This window comes from Nyctibius grandis, chromosome 7 (genome assembly GCF_013368605.1).
Source record: "Nyctibius grandis isolate bNycGra1 chromosome 7, bNycGra1.pri, whole genome shotgun sequence".
Classification (NCBI taxonomy): Eukaryota; Metazoa; Chordata; class Aves; order Nyctibiiformes; family Nyctibiidae; genus Nyctibius; species Nyctibius grandis.
In genome coordinates, this window is record NC_090664.1 from 32,293,464 (window position 1) to 32,312,767 (window position 19,304).

The 19,304-nt window shown below is 36.9% G+C and overlaps 1 protein-coding gene across 2 annotated transcripts in view; it reads right to left on the reverse strand.

Annotated features, from left to right (window-relative positions):
* The window catches only part of VPS50 (VPS50 subunit of EARP/GARPII complex), a 90,204-nt gene that overhangs the window by 51,600 nt on the left and 19,300 nt on the right, over positions 1-19,304 (reverse strand). For both annotated transcript variants that reach the window (XM_068404644.1, XM_068404645.1), the window contains exons 6-12: positions 19,146-19,216; positions 18,599-18,716; positions 18,477-18,512; positions 14,433-14,515; positions 9,380-9,422; positions 6,235-6,333; positions 3,550-3,690 (exon numbers count right to left, since the gene is read on the reverse strand). In XM_068404644.1, coding sequence (XP_068260745.1) covers positions 3,550-3,690; positions 6,235-6,333; positions 9,380-9,422; positions 14,433-14,515; positions 18,477-18,512; positions 18,599-18,716; positions 19,146-19,216 — 591 coding nt within the window. The remainder of the gene's footprint in view (positions 1-3,549; positions 3,691-6,234; positions 6,334-9,379; positions 9,423-14,432; positions 14,516-18,476; positions 18,513-18,598; positions 18,717-19,145; positions 19,217-19,304) is intronic.

The window sequence follows — 19,304 nt, forward strand, 5'->3', positions numbered from 1 at the left end:
TCCCCTATCCACCCTGCTCCAAAGAGCGATTTGCGATTTAAGATAGTCATCAGGTAAAGAGTACCAATTTTATCAGAGAGAGAGATACATAGCAGAAATATCTAAGATGAGATTGTCAGGTAGAGGGATGAATTTGAGAAGGGGTCTTGTTGGGTAAAGAAAAGACTGTAAAATATATTGCTTATCTGAGTGGTAAGTCACCCTGATCTCACTTCCTGTGAAGAAGCACAGTCTCACGGCTTATCCACAAGGGCAAAGTCCAGATGCACAAACGTGATTCCAGTCACGTTATTACTTAAAGGTTCTGTGAGAAGTCTGGAAACTCTTCAAAAATAGTAAAAGCTTCTGCAACAGTGATGTCAACAAAACCACCAAAATAATCAAACATGCATTCTACAGAGACCAAACCCTTAATTAAAAGCAATCAACTCCCTCTGAATTGCATCCTCATTCACTGATCTATTTGTGGCTTTCTAAACACTGAGTGTCCTTCCTGAGCAATGAATTGCAACAACACCTTGACACACCTGAATATTAGTTTGTTGGATAATAAACATTAGGCCAGACAGATTTCTTCACAAATGTAGATGCATTACTTATGGCCCTCCTATTTTTCAGCCTTCAGGTAAAAATATTACAAACTACACGTCTTTATTTTCTATTTAATCATGTTCTCTTGCTTTCTAAGATTAAATAATGCTCCTGGCAGTAGCAGATACCACCCAAGCCATACTCTCCTACACTCTGCCTATGATTAAGGACTCACAAAAACTGTTTGTTAGCACTAACAGATGTCACTAGCAAAAGTATCCAGTGGCCTCATATTAATCATTATGTCTTTTCAGTTTGCTTGGGTTTTTTTAAATTTATTATTATTCTCGTTCTGTTCCCTATCAAACCAGAGCTGCCTCAAGGATATAAATTAGGCATTCTGGACAAACCAACAAAAAAGTCAAGTTTTTGGTGCATAAAAAAAAGTAACAATTGAGAATACTACTTTTTTTCTAAAACACTTCAACTGAAGAGTTGGTATACATTACTGACTGCATTATTGAGACACTTTAATCTCAGATACTATAGACCTTTGCTAATGATGGAACAAAATAGGGTAATAAGTTTATCATTTAAACAATAAGTTGCCCTGCCATTCAACAGCTGTTTCAGCAATTTTCTCTGCCAACTCATCAGAAAATGTTATTCTTACTGTACTTCAGGGCTTTTAGTAGGTACAAAATCTAAACTTTGGTTGTACAGATAACTGTACTTGAAGACGTATTGGCTTCCAGGTGGCCAGAAAGAAACAATCACTTACTAAACACCAAGATAATTCCTTTTAGACTAAGGAAATAAACAACCGAATTTCTTTGAACTTATGCTAGAATAAAGAAAATCAAAACTTGTAAATGAAGCAGCTGAACTCTCCCCTGCTCCAGTAGTATTCAAAAGGAGAAAAGATGTAAAAGTTAGAGCATGGCATATCGCTAAGAAAAGAAATGCTCAACGAGCAAATAGTGACTCAGACCACGCAGGCACATAACTTACATACATGGCTAAGAATTACGGAAAACATAGTTCTTTTAAAAAAAAACCACATTATTATAAAATCCAGTATCTGACTTCCAGAAAAGAAACAAACAAACAAAAAAATAAAACGAAGAAAAAAAACCCACCATAGTCTCCAACTACCCATGTGAAATGGAAATGAGCTAAATGAGTTCATTTAGAAAGATTTTTAGAATCACATGACAGGACAACTGCCCAAAAAGGAAGATTTTAATTTTGTATGACTTCCACTGTTTAATTAGAGTAAGCACTCCATAACCACTTATACGTTAAGAGCATCCTGGCTTAACAGTTGAAGAGGGTTCTCAATGGAACCAGACACGGAGAAAAAAGACTCATATTTTAGTCTTAAACAATTTATTCCGCGACAACTGAACACAAGAGATGAAAATTTGTCGGTATTTTTTCTACGGGAAGTTAGAAATGGAATTGCTATGTTAGTCCAGTTTATTCAGCACTCTCATTTTCACAAATGCATTGCAATAGGTAACAACCTTCTGCACTGTAAAGGGTAAAGATTAACAGCAGCATACAATCTGTATTTCAGAAGATGCCAGGAGAAGCTCAGTAGTACTTCTTTGTAAATGTAAATAAATGGGCTTAGTATCATAAATATTAGCAAAGAATGAGAAATAATACTGAAGGGCATATAGAAGTATAAATCAAAAAAACTCAGAAGAAAAGTGCATTAGAAACTAAGAAATTAAATCAAAAACACCCTCTGAAGACTTAAACCAGAAGTACAAAAGGGCTGCAGTCTGGAGAAGAGGGATCAGGGTTCACTGGCTTTCTTCAACCATAAATCATCTCAGTGAAGTGCAAATACAACCTGTCTCACTCATTCTGTTCATTAATACTTATGTCAATTACTCTAACAAATTAATTTTTCATAATCCACTTTTGCTCATATGAAGGCTCTTAGATTATGCAAGCCTTTTAAGTCAAAGGGGCACCTCTTCACAATTAAATGGTTTTCAGTGCAGATGTGTTGTTTACTAGTTGAAGCTACACAATCCCAGGAGATCTGAGAAGTGAAAGAGCAGAAAGTGGATCAGAATATGAACTTCAATCTCCTTGTGACCACACTTGGATTTAATAAATTGCAACTGATTGGGTTGGTCCTTGAGTTGATGAAGTATGATGAGGGCTTAGTCTGTGACTGAAACAAAGGAATGAAGGACATTCAAGATAGAAACATAATTTCAAGTTTTAAATCAATGTTACAACCACCTAAAATATCTCACACGCTCTCTCCCCGCCACTGAAGTTTAAGAAAATTTCTCAGGGTGTAACAGTAAGATCATAAGTAAAAGAATTAAAGAGTGAACTAAAAATACTACTCAAGATACAGTAATTCATTCTAAAATAATTTAAAAAAAAAAAAAAAACAACAAAATATACACATGCAAGAAACTGCATCTAAAATCTATACTAGAGGAAAAGACACGGTTATTCCCAGTCCATGATCTGCCTATCATCAGGCTTTTGCATCTCAATATTACAGCTGTCCCTTATCTTGATACCAAAATTACAATGAATCTGATACAGTTAGGAGTAATGGGAAGACTCCAATTAAGTTAACACATTTACAAGAATCCTTACTGAAATGCAATATTACAGAAATTGTGAACACTGCCAAAACGCACTGAAATAAAGTTCAAAGCTAACAGTGACTCCAGTAATTAGCATATTACACTGAAGACATGGGAGTTTTGAAATCTTGATCTCCTGTTTGTATCCTACGATTTACTTCTTTACATTGATTTAGATGGTGTGTACACCAACTCCAAAGTGCTAAGATTTAGTGCAATCAAAATCAGCATTAAGTTGTGAATAACCAATCTCTCAATTAGCCTATGAGTTGTATTAAGAAACTATAGTAGCTGCAGGGTTATTTTAATAACAGAGTCCCTACTTACGTAAGGTACACTTACAACAGTGGATAAATTCAGATTAAAAATATACATATATGCAAGAGTTACATACTGTACAGAGCTCTTTGTACTGTAACTTCTGAAATTTGGTGTCTGTGTTTCCTGCACACAGCTCCACATATCCAAGGACCACTTGAAACACAGTGTTGTGAATGGCTTGAGTGAAGTGCATATGTAACTGGTCCATTGCTGTCTGAAAGAAAAGGAATAACATAATATCAAATAGTAAAATTCCATTTGTCATATGCCAGTCTTCTAATGTAAGTCTTTTTCAGTACTGAACACAGGAGGTTGTAAGCATGGCCTCCAATCTTTGTTTCAAAAAGACCTAACACAGGACTTCACAATATTATAATATGGTAAGGTAAAAGAGTTCAAGTATTAACAGAAAAATCAGTTTCCCATGCCATTCTCCCTCTATAACTCACCAGGTTTTTGACATTATCACTAGCAAATATTAATTTTAGGTGTATATAATATATTTAATTACAGAACTTACTCATTCATTGATTTACCCTCCCAATCACTGACGAATGTATCAAAAAGAAAAGAGTTGAGATCAGTGCTATTTTTCCCACTGGAAACACTTCCAACTAAAATAAAAATATTTCCTTTGTAATTAATAAAATTAAAACCACAATTACAAAGTCTTCAATCCATCCACTTGACAAACTGAGTTCTTCCTTAAAGAATACAAAGCACGATTAAGTGTTACAGAAAGGCATACACATCACATCGATAAATTTCCTACAAAAACTCTCTTTGCAATAAAAACAAAATAGGACATTTAACAAAATTTACTTTTTTTCAGAAAAGAAAATAGCAGTACATGTACTAAACATTGATGACTATATAACACACAAGTTTTGCCATAACCATGCCCAAGTTTCAGATCAGGCTGTTTCCCTGATTCTTTGTTAATAAGCTATACATAACATTAGTCATTTCAAACATGGAATTTTCTCAGTGTTTCAAGGTATGCTAATAATCAGTATATATGGTATATAAGAACTGATAAAAAAATATTTGATATACCAGAATTAAGTTATCAGATCCTGCAGATTTGAAAATTATCAGTTTTGGTCCTTGCTATTTGACATCCTCAGCTACTGACAAGAGCTGAGAACTCAATTACCCCCATAAGAAATGAACGAGAAACTCTACTTCAATCCTATCGCAAACAACCAACCTTCTACAGCTAGTCCCAACTTGAATTAGTCAAAGAAAACAGAATAATAAATGAAAACATGAGAAGTACTGAAGATACTGAAGGTTCTTGTAATTTTGTTTAATGAGGAGGGGTCAAAATGGGAGATATTTCAATAATGATGCAACTAAATTCTTCTCAGGACAAGTTCAAAATACATACTTCAATAGTAATAAAAAATGTCAAAAACAAGTCACTCTATCATGACAACAGAGCAGGCAAAAACATGCAGTAACAAATAATACTTTTGTTTTGTTCAGAAACTTCATTCCTCTCCAACAAAAAGTCTGCCTTTCTCAACATATCATGCACTAGACTTCGGAGCAGGGAATGCATTATATCTATTTTTGTTCAGTAAATAAAGAAATTGCATACCATGCACTAAAAAAGGAAAAGTCTAATTAATCTTCTGCTCTGATTTTAAGTTGCGGTCTTTAGGCACTTCAATAATTCTGCACATTGTCAAAGTACGGGAAGAGAAATCCATTTCTATCCTATTGCAGAGCTACACTGTTATCACAGTCAAGCCACGGAAAAAGAACCCTATTTGCTAGAAAGGTTTCAATTAGAAAGAAACAAAAACCAAACAAAAATTTAAAAACAAACCTGAAAAAGGCATTCTAATGTCAGCCACACTTCTGAATACTCGGAAACAACATTAAAAAAACCCCAAGCATAATAAAGAATAAATGGGGTTCTTGTCCTGTCTTCACCAGGGGATAGGCACTTTGACATGATCTTTAGTAACTAAAGCTTTCTGGAGGAATCTCTTCTCTAAGCAAAACATCATTGCTGCACTGGCACCACCATGTTTAGCCTCCCTACATTGTCAACATCGATCAATGACAACAGATGCTTCCAGGACTTAGTCCTCTCCTTACCCGCCTTTACGTCACAGGAGCTTGGTACTAGTTCCCACACTTCATATCTGCTTCAGAAGGAAACAGGTTCACTGCCTTCCCAGAGAAAACATCCTAAGCCTCAAGGCAGTGCACCAACAGAACTACATCCTATTGGAGACTTTAGGCCTACTCCTATTTACACATAAAAGGTTCTAAGCACACAGAAATGTCACTTCTAGGACATGTCTGGAGTGTAGGTTTGACATGCCTTGTGTCATATTTTATTGCCAAAAAAGTATCTCCTCCCATCTTCATTCCTGTCGTGTTCAAGTACAATATAAAATGGGAACACACACATACAAGGTGCAGGTTGGGCACAACTCAGTAACAGGGACCTAGCTATGAAAAATAGTACTCACATGCCCAAATACAATTAATAATGCAAATAGCATTATAAATAGAGCTGAAATATGGAACTGTGACAGTTATACCATGTCTAAAAAGCTACATATTACAGTAATACACAGTTTACGTTTAGCAATTACTGTTAAATTATCACAACATCATAAAAGTCTTTGTATACTCAGCAAGACTCATCAGCATTAGGAAAATAAATTTCTGTCACAGTTCACAAAGCTTCACGCTCTTACACCACTGTTCTTTGTGACTTACTCAGACGATTACTAACCTGTGTTTTTCCAAGCAGCCTATAAGCCTGCTGAACCTTTGTATAATGACTGATGTCAAAGTTCTTGCATATTTTGGAGAGTGCTACGTCCAACTGTTCCTATATAAACAAAGGAAAAAAATGTATTAAACACTTAATAGAAACAGGCCAAGTAATACATTACTCAAACAACAGCAAGTGAGGAAAAGATGAAATAGCCAAGACTGTACATTACTAGACTATTTTGAGGTGCTCAAATGTTACTTCTGGCAGCCTGAAGTACTTCAGTGTGAAATTTCTGTCAGCCAAACACTTCCACCATTTCCAAGAACAAGCACAGCAAAAAGTACCCTAACTCACTGAAGTCAAATTCAAAGTGATGTTTACTTTGAGAAGGTCTAGCACCACAATATGGGAGAGCTGGGATTTCTACCTTGGTCTACTCTCACTCCTAAGAAAAAAACAGATCTGTAGAAAAAAAATGAAAATGCTCCACAAGTGTTTCAACTCAAGCAATTAAATTACAGACTTCTTATCCCTCTGACCACCATCTCTTAAAGGTAATTAATACTGTCTAGCTTAAAAGTTTATTGTGAAATAAGTCATTTATGGAGTACTACACCAGCACAATAATCAATACCATAGGAGAAGAAAAGAAAGCGCGCACACACACACACACACAGTTCCTAGTTCTGGCATCAGAGCTGTGTCTGAGTATACTGAACAGCTTTGCAATAAATGAAGTCCATTATTATGTGCACTGAATGAAAAAAAACTAAAATAGGATCATATACTTAATGACTAGCTAATAAGGCTTCCAAGAATTTGACCATGTGGCTTAATAATATAATTCTCACTTAGACACTATAATATATTCAGAGATACACAGCCTAACTCTAGTTATTTTCAATCAACAATACAAGAAAAGAAAACAGGAATCAATAACATATGACAACATACACAGATAGCAGATATTTTCTCTCCTTGTTAGTCACTAAAGCCATTTCAATACTTATTATTTAAGGCTCTTGCAATGTAGCCTTGCTGCAAATAGAAACCACAGGAGACAGTTGTTTAGTCCCTACGTACTTTTACTTACTCCAGTGGAAAATTTTCATGAATTACTTCATTAGCCACAAAATATTTATGGATTTTAATCCTAGAGATTTGGTGGGGGGGGTTTGTTGCTCTTGGGTTTGGGGGGGGGGGGGGGAAGTATGTTTTATTTTGTTGGGTTTTTTTAAGCAGATAAATATTTTCTTTAAGCACAAAAAAAGGAGCATAAAATACAATCAAATACTGCATTTTTTCCTAAGCAAAATGGTAAAAGGACAAGTAACCTAAAGATTCAGAACTTCTTTAAAGAGTTACTCAGCAATTTGAATTTCAGCCATATACTGATTTAAAAAAAAAATTTTTCCTTCTCTTATTTCATGCAGAACAGTGGTACAAAAAGAGAAACAGGGATATCAAACTGCCCATGCACAGAGCTCTTAAACACAGAGCACAATCTTTTCAGTAACATTTTTCAATGGTTCCTTCCACTATAGCCACCTTATATTTTATTTGTAACACAGGATAAAAGTAAGGTCAACGTTAAAACCTAAAATACGAGAAGAAAAAAAAAAAGAAAAAAAAAAGGAATAGACATAAGCAGAGGCACTCAACAGTTGAGAAGACTCATTAATAAAATATTAATCAGCAGAATATGATTCTGTATCAATTAGAGCATATATTTCACAGGAACACTCTATGAACCCCAGGATGACTTACATTCTGCCATATGTATAGACATAATTCCAGCAGAAAATAAGATACTTTCACAGGAGGGAAATAAGATATTTCTATAAATTCACAAATAATAAATAAAAATTTTGAATATGATTACTGGGCTAGCTGTGAATTGCTGTCACCAACCAACATGGCACATTTTACCAGATTTTAGTATGAGCAGAATCTGCTCTGCAAAGCTGTTAGTGGAAGAAAGTAAATATGCATGTCTCCTTTTAAGCAACTTCAGTGTTTGCTCACAAGGAATAAATGGCACATAAATGAAAGCAACAGGAATGAAAGCTGAGTGATCTTTAAAAAAAAAAAAAAAAAAAAGAGACTAGTTTAATGACTGGCCTATGTGAGAGTGAGAAGAAAAGTCATTTCATTAGCTCTTTTGAACCACCCATGCTCTGAATAGAGCATGTATCAGTGAAAGAGTAAAAGTACAAAGAAAAGCTTTGCAAGAAAGTGAAAGTAAAGCCATATAGGAAAGAAATTTAACAAAGTTCTAATTGTACAGGGAATTAAATAACCCGGTATAATACATGCACTAATCTGACTTTCTAAAGAGCACATGACCAGAGGCGTAAAGAGCTGCTGGGATAGCTAATTCAGTTTCCTACTATGCATTACATGCGTAGGCTTTACATGTACTACATATACATTATACATATCTACATTACTGGACTTCTTACAAAAAGCTTGCCAAGTTCCAGCTCAAAATTACCTAGTAATGCAGTTAAAAGAATTCCTATTTTTCATGAACTCTTTTTTGCCACCAATTTCCAGCAAGACACTTACCATTTTATATTCATTTGCTTTTGCAGTGCTATCTACCAACTTAAACCAATCTGCTGTCTTAGTCGCATCTTTCCCAGCTATTCAAGTCTTACTTCCTATGGCTTAGCACTGGCCCTATCCAGCAGTTTCCAGTTTGCTGACCTCTAAAACTTCCAGTGAAACCGTGATTGCTTGTGTAGCTTATACAAACCTATCAGCATACTGCTAATATATTTTTCACAACTATTTAGGAGTAGTCTAAAGAATTCACAGCAGTTCATGGACTGAAAATCACCATGCATCTTCACCATACAGGGAGCATACCTTTGCTCCAGTACTTCAAATGTTACGTGCCTATTTTATTTGACTGCTTTACCACTTAAAGTGCGCACAATTAGTGAGCCGGGCTCGTAAGTCTGATAACATATTATAGAGCATTTAAGTTGACTACAGCACAAAAGGCTACATGAGTAGCAATGACTACAGCATTCCAAATATGGTATTTGAAAGAAATGTGCCTGTTCTGTAATTTCTAATAATATCGCATTAGAAAGCTCTAGTACCTAGAGGTTAAATACTAACTCATGCTAAACTTCAATATATTAATTCTTACCTCTATTTGTTCCAATGTGTCTTGCAGCTTTGAATTCAACTCACTATTAATGAAAGAAAAAAAATGTTTAAAATCAAACTACTAATCATACTAACATTTCACATCAAGTATGTTCCCAAAAAACATATTTGCTGCTACCGAGCCAAAATATAGTAACTGATCATAAATCATTAGCCTGCTGTTACTGTGTCAGACTAGCATCACCACACTACTGTTACTACTGAATGGCACTTACTGCAGGCATTTGCAGTATTCCTAACACTTCAAATTAAAATATTTGTTGCAGCAGCACATTATCCTGGCTTTACAATGCAACAGTGTTAAGAGGGCCCAGACAAGACCCCATCTTGCTAGGGTTCAGCCAAGCATTCAAAGACATTCCCAACCCCCAAGAAACTCATGCTCTAAATGTTTTGATTTGGCACTCTGGTCTATAGAGGAACAGAACCAGAAAGGTCAGGGCTATCAAGTCTTTGCAAGCTACAGTATAGTAACTTCTACTTGTTACTTAGGAACCCCTTACAGAAACACTATAGGAAAAAAAGAACTTAAGCTTAGAAAACTCAGAAAATCTTTTTAAGACCACCATTTCACTTCTCTGAGCTATACCTGGTATAGAAAGATTAACAAAAATAACTACCATAAGATAAACTATTTAGGACAAAGAAACGCACAACGGCTCCTTTCCAACAATCAGCTTTAAAAATTTTGGAACACCAGCCAGAAAAATAAGACATAAAATATGACTACTACGTTTTTGTTTGGAAAGATTGAAGCAACCAAGAAATAGGCAGGATATCATCTTCAGCATGGAAAGCACAGAGTTTTCATGGGATAATCACCATACCTGATTTTAGACAACTTCTGTGCTCTGAATCTTCTCCTAAGGGGCCTACGTTAACTATCAAAAGATAGATTCTAGCTTCCCTACCTAGTTCTCTCCACTTAAATGATACGCCCACCACGCCTCCTTTTTTAGCTCTGTTAGATAACCTGGATACAACATCCTCCAAATAAAGGTTTAAATAGGAAAAAAATGTATCAGAAAGAGCTGTCATTAAACAATAAATCGAGTAGCCAATATTTCTTTGTTGTTTCTCCACGTGTGACAAGCCTGAAAACAGAAAAGCCTCCACAACAATTTCATGTTCCTACATCTCCTGCTGGAGTTTATGAGCATTTCCTGTTACTCAGTTCTTTTAGCTAGCAAGAAGACATTAGAACAAGAGTAAGAACCTTGCTCTGTGCACAGAATCACTCCTTTCCATTTTGAGAACTAGGTACAGCATAGACCATCACCTCCTGTGAATAAACATATAGTTGGTTTACAAGCAGAAATTAACTGGTCTAAAATACAGAAGCTGCTGACATTAGCAAAAAATGATGCAACACACAGATAGTTTCTGCACAGACTGAACAAATTAAATAATTGTACTGCTGTAAGTCCTATGAAAATTCACAAAGCCCCTAATGGTAGCAGGCACCATATAAACACAAGACTAGGATTCCTTTCAAACAAATGTCATGAACATGCTGCTGCTAATCTAGCATTTCTTTATCTTTTCTAATTAAATTAAAAACACACCTGGATTTTTCACCTCAGCCTGGCAACTTACATGCTCACACACCTGACGAATTTGCTCAGCTACTGCAGTGTAGGTCTGAAAAACTTTATGGGCTCCAGAAACCACTTCTTGATTATCACAGGTGATCACATTTGACTAATTTCATCTGTATACCAGGACAGATTCTCATGAAAACTAGTTCCTTGTTTCCACTATTCTTAACACTAGCCAAACCTCAGCTTGCAATCACCTGGTGACACAGGAGGCTTGGGAAGCTCAAGGACCTGAGCCCTCATGTAACAATTCCCAGCAAATGCCCCAAGATCAGGGCCATTCCTGAATGGTGCACATTTTTTCTCTTTTGGGAGAGAAGGATGGGGAGGAATTCAAAAGATCTTGTTCCACATGAAACACAAGCAAGGTAAAACTGCCACGTGTTTCTTACCCTTACCATTCAGTGCAACTCCTGTGACAGTGCTGTCTTCCCATTCAAGCGAAGGCTCAAGCACCAGTTATAAATACACACATTCATAGTTTATTTATTCAAGCAAGCTATGACATATGGAGGTGTTTGCAAGAATACAGCTGATATTTATGCTGACTAATTTAGGAAAAGAAGGTGCTATCACAAAATTTCATAAGAAAAGTAACTTTGATCAAGTATTGAAGTGAATATGTAGAAATGCAGTGTCCAGCTAAATCTGTATGTATTTTCTAAGCCAGAATTATAAAGGTAGTGCTTGGACATGATGGCTACATGATTATTATGAAAGCCCATTTACCATAATTGAGAATTTAATTCAAGGCATTCATTTCATTCATAAAAAACGTATTAGAAGTCTTTTCTTTTTGCATCCCCATCCATACAAACCTAAATTAGCACATTTTTAGAAGGCACATTACTGCAATATAACAGAAGTAACATTTTGACCCAAATGCAATAGCAGAATCATCCTATTATCTGACACTACATTTTCCTACAGGTTTTTCAAGGGAGTCAACTCACATCAGAACTGATCAACAAGCAGAAGGCAAGACTTTGATTTATATTTTTAAACAAAAATGAATCATATAATGCAAGCATTCCCTAGGAAGATGACAATGGAGAACAAAAATAATAGACAACCAGCCCATTATTTCAAAGGAAAACGAAGAAGTCTTAGCAGGGAAGCTGAAGTGCTTGACTCTTCAGATTATGTATACACCAAAACAAAAAAATTATATGTGTCATAGAAAGGTTTAAATCCCCTGCTGTTAAAATGCTACACCCAATTCCTACCACCATCTAGCAAGAAAAATGTGAAGAATGATTGCACAAAGGAAGGCACTGATTCTTGTCATGTGGACAGTGGACAATCAAAGGGATACTGTCAAAATTTCATGGTAAGATACCAAGGTGATGCCTCATATAGGCACGTTATAAATGCTAGCACGTGTCTGTTTTCTTGACCAGCTGCTTTTTACTGCAGTCCTAAGTACAAATGCAGAAGATCTATTTATTCATTTAGCCCAATCCCTTGCTAGTAAGATATTATTCCATACAACACATTCTCTCAGACTTCTGCAAGTAAAACAGCGCACAGAGACTGAAATGTATGCACTGCGGCTGGGATTTACAGCTAAAATGTCCTGCTCTCACAATGCAAACAAAAACAAGATCAAAAAACTCTCTCAGAATAAAGAAGCTGTGCTGATTTTTTCTGTCATCATCCTTTCTTTCAAGAAACTGTCTTCCTGGATGCAAGAATATCTTTTTGAGTGCAATGACAAAGTAAATCCTCACAGCTATTTGTCACGTATCTTGTCAGTCTACGATCAGATTTAAAATAGTATGACTTTTGCAGTTAAATATCCCAAATGGCAAAAACATGAACTGCTAGTTTAAGTTCCAAATTTTGCTATACTGGACATAGGGTAGTGGAGATAACCTTTGAAGCTGCAATAAAAGCTTGAAGTGATTCAATATTAAACTGAAACTTTCATATCATTTACACAAAACAGAATGTAAGTCAAAGAAACTGTGTAATATAACCTGACTCTCAAAAGAACATGGTTTTCCAGATGAGCACTGTAAGATTCTAAGAAATCAAGCTGCCTTTTCAAGCTGAATAAATGTTGCTAATTTCTCCACAAGAAAAAAAAATGCAGGAGATATGCAGAATAAATCACATTATGTTTGGAGCCACAGAGCATCTGAAAGAGCAATAAATACTAAGGAGAGCTTACTGAACAGCAGAGACACAGCTATGGAAGACTGCAAGACTCTCTACAAAAGGTAGAGTCAAACAGAGTCATCTTGCCTCTCAACAACTACATTATCAAGGACTGAGGGAAATCACAGTAATTTTTCCTCATTCAAATAAATAAAGAATAGTTTTCATTCACTACTACATAAGGAAGGGATTCAAAATTTTAATATATGTAGGCAAATGTTGGCCATACAGTGAATTTATATCCACACACAAGTTTTATGAAACTAAAAAGAAAGCAAAAAGCAGCTTTGAGAACTGACTTCAGAATAGAGAGGGGCTTATTTCCAGGTACAATTTCTAACTTTATGGACTTTTTTGGTGCATCTTCAGATCTTGAAACAACTATACCTCAAAAGCAGATCCTAAACTGAAATCAAGGATTATGGGTAATTACTCTGAAGTTGCAAGAAAGCATACATTTAGAGCACAGAGAGAGACAAAGCATGTGTTTTCACAGATTTTGGCCCTTCCAAGTCAGAGAGCATTCTGACAGGAGATCAAACAATGTCAGAATTTTACCCACAAATTTAAAATTCTAATTGAAAACAACACAAAAAAGAAAACCTAATTAATCTAACAATCTTCTTAGTGGATGAAATATCAAAATTCACTTCATTTTACTCCTTTATTGTCATGTCTATTATGACTTTGAATTTAATGTTTACCCGATTCTTTTTTTTCTTCTTTCTAAAAAGCAGTGGAAACATCAAGTCTTTCTAAGCTAGGAACTGCAGATACTCGAATTAGTTCTGATTCTGAAAGCAATTTCTCCATGACAGCATGAAGCCCTACACTTGCTAATTTCATTGCCAAGAATAAGGGTAAGTTATCCTCCAAAATCCATCTTGCTGTAGGTAAATTAATTCCAGAATATAAACTTGCTTATTAAAAAATTAGCTCAGGTATCTCTAGGCTGCAGGTTGTAGCACAGTTACAATTCAGTCTTAGTTGAAACTTTACCTGCCAACATACTGCAACAGTTACAAAGCAATGACATAGTCCAAAAATAGATTATATAGTGCCATGATTGTGAAGACTGGTGAGCAGTGATACAGCGAGGGGGGAAGCTACTGAGGATGGTTATGCTTTTAAAATGCCTCAATTTTACTTTTCTGAGAAGAAAATTAAATTTCAATCAAAGCTGCTTTAGAGAATGAGAATTAATGATTACTGTTTTATACCATTTACAAATGGTATAAAATTACAGAAGCTGAAATCTGCACAATGTCACCTTACCTTATACAACTGTAGTGTTTGAAAGTGCTGGCAGCTTTCTGGCATTCCAAGCACAGCTGAATAGCTCCTGGATAGTCCTCCTCCTTAGGATAAAATGCAACGGAAAGCTAATTTGGCTTTATAAAGCAACACTGCAACACCCATTTTTGCTTGCATGCTTATGTATAAACACTAAGAACAAAACATTTTGCCTCTTACATCTATACAGGGAAGTTAAAGGAAATAAGTGAGGGTCTATTGCAGAACTTAATGTGCAAGCAGTTCAGAATTAGAAACAGACAACAGGTTAGCAACATCTGAAAACACTATGTACTACATTACCTTATGCAAATGACTTGCTGTTTTGTTTCCTAATGTGTTCACACAAAACATATCAGAAAGTTTTTATTACAAAACAACTAACATCCTCCCACTTAACTTTCAAACCTTTGCTAATACAATATGATCTATTCATGAGCAAGGAAAGAGGTAAGTTCAGGGACTGGCAGGCTGTTGCCACAGTTTACAAAACCTAAAGAGAGACAAGGGACACACTCCAACGTTATGCCTAAATAAACACTATTTGACATGTTCTATAGCTAATTAAAAATGAATCTAAAGACAACTGGCTCACACAAGGCCCCAGAACAAAAAGAACATACTTTAGAAAAATAATATGGAAATATTGTCCTAATTTTAAGAAGAATACCCAATAGGCAGACAGATCAATCAGGAAATACATGAAGATGCTCGGACAAAACCAAAACAAAAACATGCACACAAAAATGTAAAACTCTGGGATCTTGCCAACAGAACATGGGCAGTGCCTTGGGTATAACTACTACTTTTGTATTCTATTAGATAAGAGGCGAGAAAGGCTCCTGGAGGAAGAAAAATCCTCTTTAACAGCTAAGAGCTTCCCTTTTTTGTCCTCATTACATCCGTTACATTACATGCTTTAGAGAGCTCAAATGCAAAGCTGTTACTGGAATTTCAAAGTCATTGATTGAAGAGTAAAAACGCAAGGGCCATTTATATTTGGCTATTATCATAAAGGAGCTTCTGAAATGAAATTGGTTTTAACAGCAGCATTCTAATTCAGATCAAGTTTAGCTAAAAAACCCCACACACGTTATCCATTAGATGAAAACAGAACAGTACGTTGGTCTAAAATGATTGCTGCATTTACAGCTCTTTGCATCTTTCTCCATTGGAAACCTGGTACTTGCTCCATTAAGTCTAACAGAGCTCAAATCAGAAAGCCTGCTTGCATAACACATATTACTAATGTATTCCAGATGCAGCTCACCACTGTAAGTTATTATAGCTTCGTGTCTGGTCCTTTTTTAATTGGGAACCCTATCTAAACATTCCTCTGTGAATGGCTACCAATAGCTCTCACGCATATTCCAAACTACTAATTTCTTATTGGAGTAAAGACAATAAATTGGCCAATATCTCAGACACCTTATTGGAAGCAGACACTGAGCACAGCTCTAAAACTGCACTTAGTCAGAAAGGGCAGTTCCAGCCTTTGACATTTAAAAAACACTGGCAAATTATGGTGATCAGACATTAGGGTCTGTGTGTGAATGCAACACCCACACCTCTGTCTCAAGACAACTCCTACCAGTAGACAGTGAAGAGCTGATTTCCTGTGCAACAAAATACAGCACAGAAATTAAAAACTAATCATTGTACAGGGCTTACTGAGCAGAAGGCAAAGATTATGCAGCCTGTAAATTAATACATTCTTGCTTGGTAAAGAATAAGAAAAGTGTGCCAAGACAAGGTGTATTACGGAAAATGGAATTAAACTCAAATAATCTTAAGAGTTACAATTATTAAGACTCGATTTCCAAATTTAGTAACTACGGATTATCATAATGATGTTCTATCCAGTATTAGCTGCAAATATTTGGTAAACTAGCAAGTCAAAATTGTTACACTACGTGATTAAAATATAGCTGTCAATAAAATCCTGAAGCTGTCTTTCATACAAATAATCACCTTAAGACAAGCTCTTATTTTTGCTCTGTGCATTATCTACTGCATTTTTAGGCAGTATATATACTGTATCAGTAGAATTTTCAGTGTCATGGCCTGAATGCTGCAATGTTTTCTACAACTGACTATTAAAAAGCCAACCCAATGAACAAGGAGAAAAGCTACTACACTTACAAATAAAATACTAAGTAGGGGGCCCATATATAAATATGTACAGTAATGTATCACAGAATCACAGAATGTTAGGGATTGGAAGGGACCTCGAAAGATCATCTAGTCCAATCCCCCTGCCGGAGAAGGATTGCCTAGACCATATCACACAGGAACACGTCCAGGCGGGTTTTGAATGTCTCCAGAGAAGGAGACTCCACAACCCCTCTGGGCAGCCTGTTCCAGTGTTCGGTCACCCTCACCATAAAGAAGTTTTTCCTCATATTTATGTGGAACCTCCTGTGTTCCAGCTTGCACCCATTGCCCCTTGTCCTGTCAAGGGATGTCACTGAGAAGAGCCTGGCTCCATCCTCATGACACTTGCCCTTTACATATTTATAAACATTAATGAGGTCACCCCTCAGTCTCCTCTTCTCTAAGCTAAAGAGACCCAGCTCCCTCAGCCTCTCCTCATAAGGGAGATGTTCCACTCCCTTAATCATCTTCGTGGCTCTGCGCTGGACTCTCTCTAGCAGTTCCCTGTCCTTCTTGAACGGAGGGGCCCAGAACTGGACACAATATTCCAGATGCGGCCTCACCAGGGCAGAGTAGAGGGGAAGGAGAACCTCTCTTGACCTGCTAACCACACCCCTTCTAATACACCCCAGGATGCCATTGGCCTTCTTGGCCACAAGGGCACATTGCTGGCTCATGGTCATCCTGCTGTCCACTAGGACCGCCAGGTCCCTTTCCCCTACGCTGCTCTCCAACAGGTCTGCCCCCAACTTGTACTGGTACATGGGGTTGTTCTTGCCCAGATGCAGGACTCTACACTTGCCCTTGTTATATTTCATTAAATTTCTCCCCGCCCAACTCTCCAGCCTGTCCAGGTCTCTCTGAATGGCTGCGCAGCCTTCCGGTGTGTCAGCCACTCCTCCTAGTTTGGTGTCATCAGTGAACTTGCTGACAGCGCACTCCATTCCCTCATCCAAGTCATTAATGAATATATTGAATAGAACTGGTCCCAGTACCAACCCTTGAGGGACTCCGCTAGACACTGACCTCCAACTGGACTCTGTCCCATTGACCACCACTCTCTGGCTTCTTTCCTTCAGCCAGTTCACAATCCACCTCACTACCCGATCATTCAGACCACACTTTCTCAGTTTAGCTGCGAGGATGCTGTGGGAGACCGTGTCAAACGCTTTACTCAAATCGAGATAGATAGACCACATCCACAGCTTTACCATCATCTATCCACTGGGTTATATCCTCATAAAAGGCTATCAAGTTGGTTAAGCATGACTTCCCCTTGGTGAAGCCATACTGAGTGCCCCTAATGATCCCCCTATCCTTGATGTGCCTAGAGACAGCACCAAGAACAAGTTGTTCCATCACCTTTCCAGGGATGGAGGTGAGGCTGACCGGTCTATAGTTACCCGGGTCCTCCTTCTTGCCCTTTTTGAAGACTGGAGTGACATTCGCTTTCCTCCATGTACTAGTGGAAGTACTTTATTCAGACCCAGCATACCCATAATCAGCTAAATCTCACCTTCTTTTTTCTTCCAAATATCAAGCTAAGGCCAGAAAAGAAGTATAAGTTGAGGGTAGGGAGGGGAGCAAAAACTCCACAGCACTCTTACTGAACTAACTGAAGCCTCAGTGCCCAGTCTAAAGGCAGAATTGAGCCTTTGACAGAAAATACTCCCCACCTGGCCCAGGGGCTATCTAATTCGATATGAAGTATTTCTCACAACATTTAAAAAAAAAGAATAAAAATATAATTTCACCACATGCACACACCCATACCCTGTTTGCAAGAGGAATGAAATAAGGGACAAAATTAAGACGACTGACAAAAGTAGACTTAGAATACCTCCAAATTATAATAGTCTGGCAGGGACTTACCTCCAACATCTCACTCAAACGCACATCAGTTCGTTGCTAAAAATAAAAAAAAAAAAAAAAGTGATAACTACACAGAAATTAAGAAAAGTGCTTTGCCACTGAACAAAAACAACTGTACATACCAGTGTTTTTATTGTTCTCAGAGACTTTAGCAGTCCAATAAGCAACTGTCGTTTCCTTTGATCTGCAAGAAGCCCCAAACTAGTTTGTGTGAAGCCTTCCTTTGCTATATTCAGGTGTCTGCAAAAGTTAAAAATTAACATCATCTTCGATGATATGTAAAATAAAACTTATTTCTAATAAATTCTAACATGTGCATCAAAACACATGCTAGAAAACAAGATTGTCAGAATTGTTAGGGAAACCCAGAAATGGAGATGATACCAACAGACTACTAAGAAGGTACGTTTTCCCTTCTGTAGAACTTGTCTGTGGATCAGTGGTGTATCTCAAAAGGTTCCTGTTTTAAAGAGAACTTACAATTGAAAAAGTGAGAGCTGCAAGAGAGAAAGCAGCTGGTATTTGATTCAGTATCTTTAACTACTATTGCTCATTCCATTCAGCACATAAATAGGAAATATCATCAGCAAGCGAACTTCCTCGGTTTACAGATTTCTTCTTAAATACTTTTTCCCCCTTTCAGTCTCTGCCATTATGTAAGCAAGATACCTTCTTCCATTTGTGCAAATAACAGCTGCTAACTGAAGGCCAGTCTGCAACGATGTAACACGTTCAAGTTCCTACAAAGAGACAACAGGGTATAAATAAATAGACAAGTTAAAGTGGTGCTACACATCAGCGAAGACTAGTGATTAGTAGGTTTCTCTT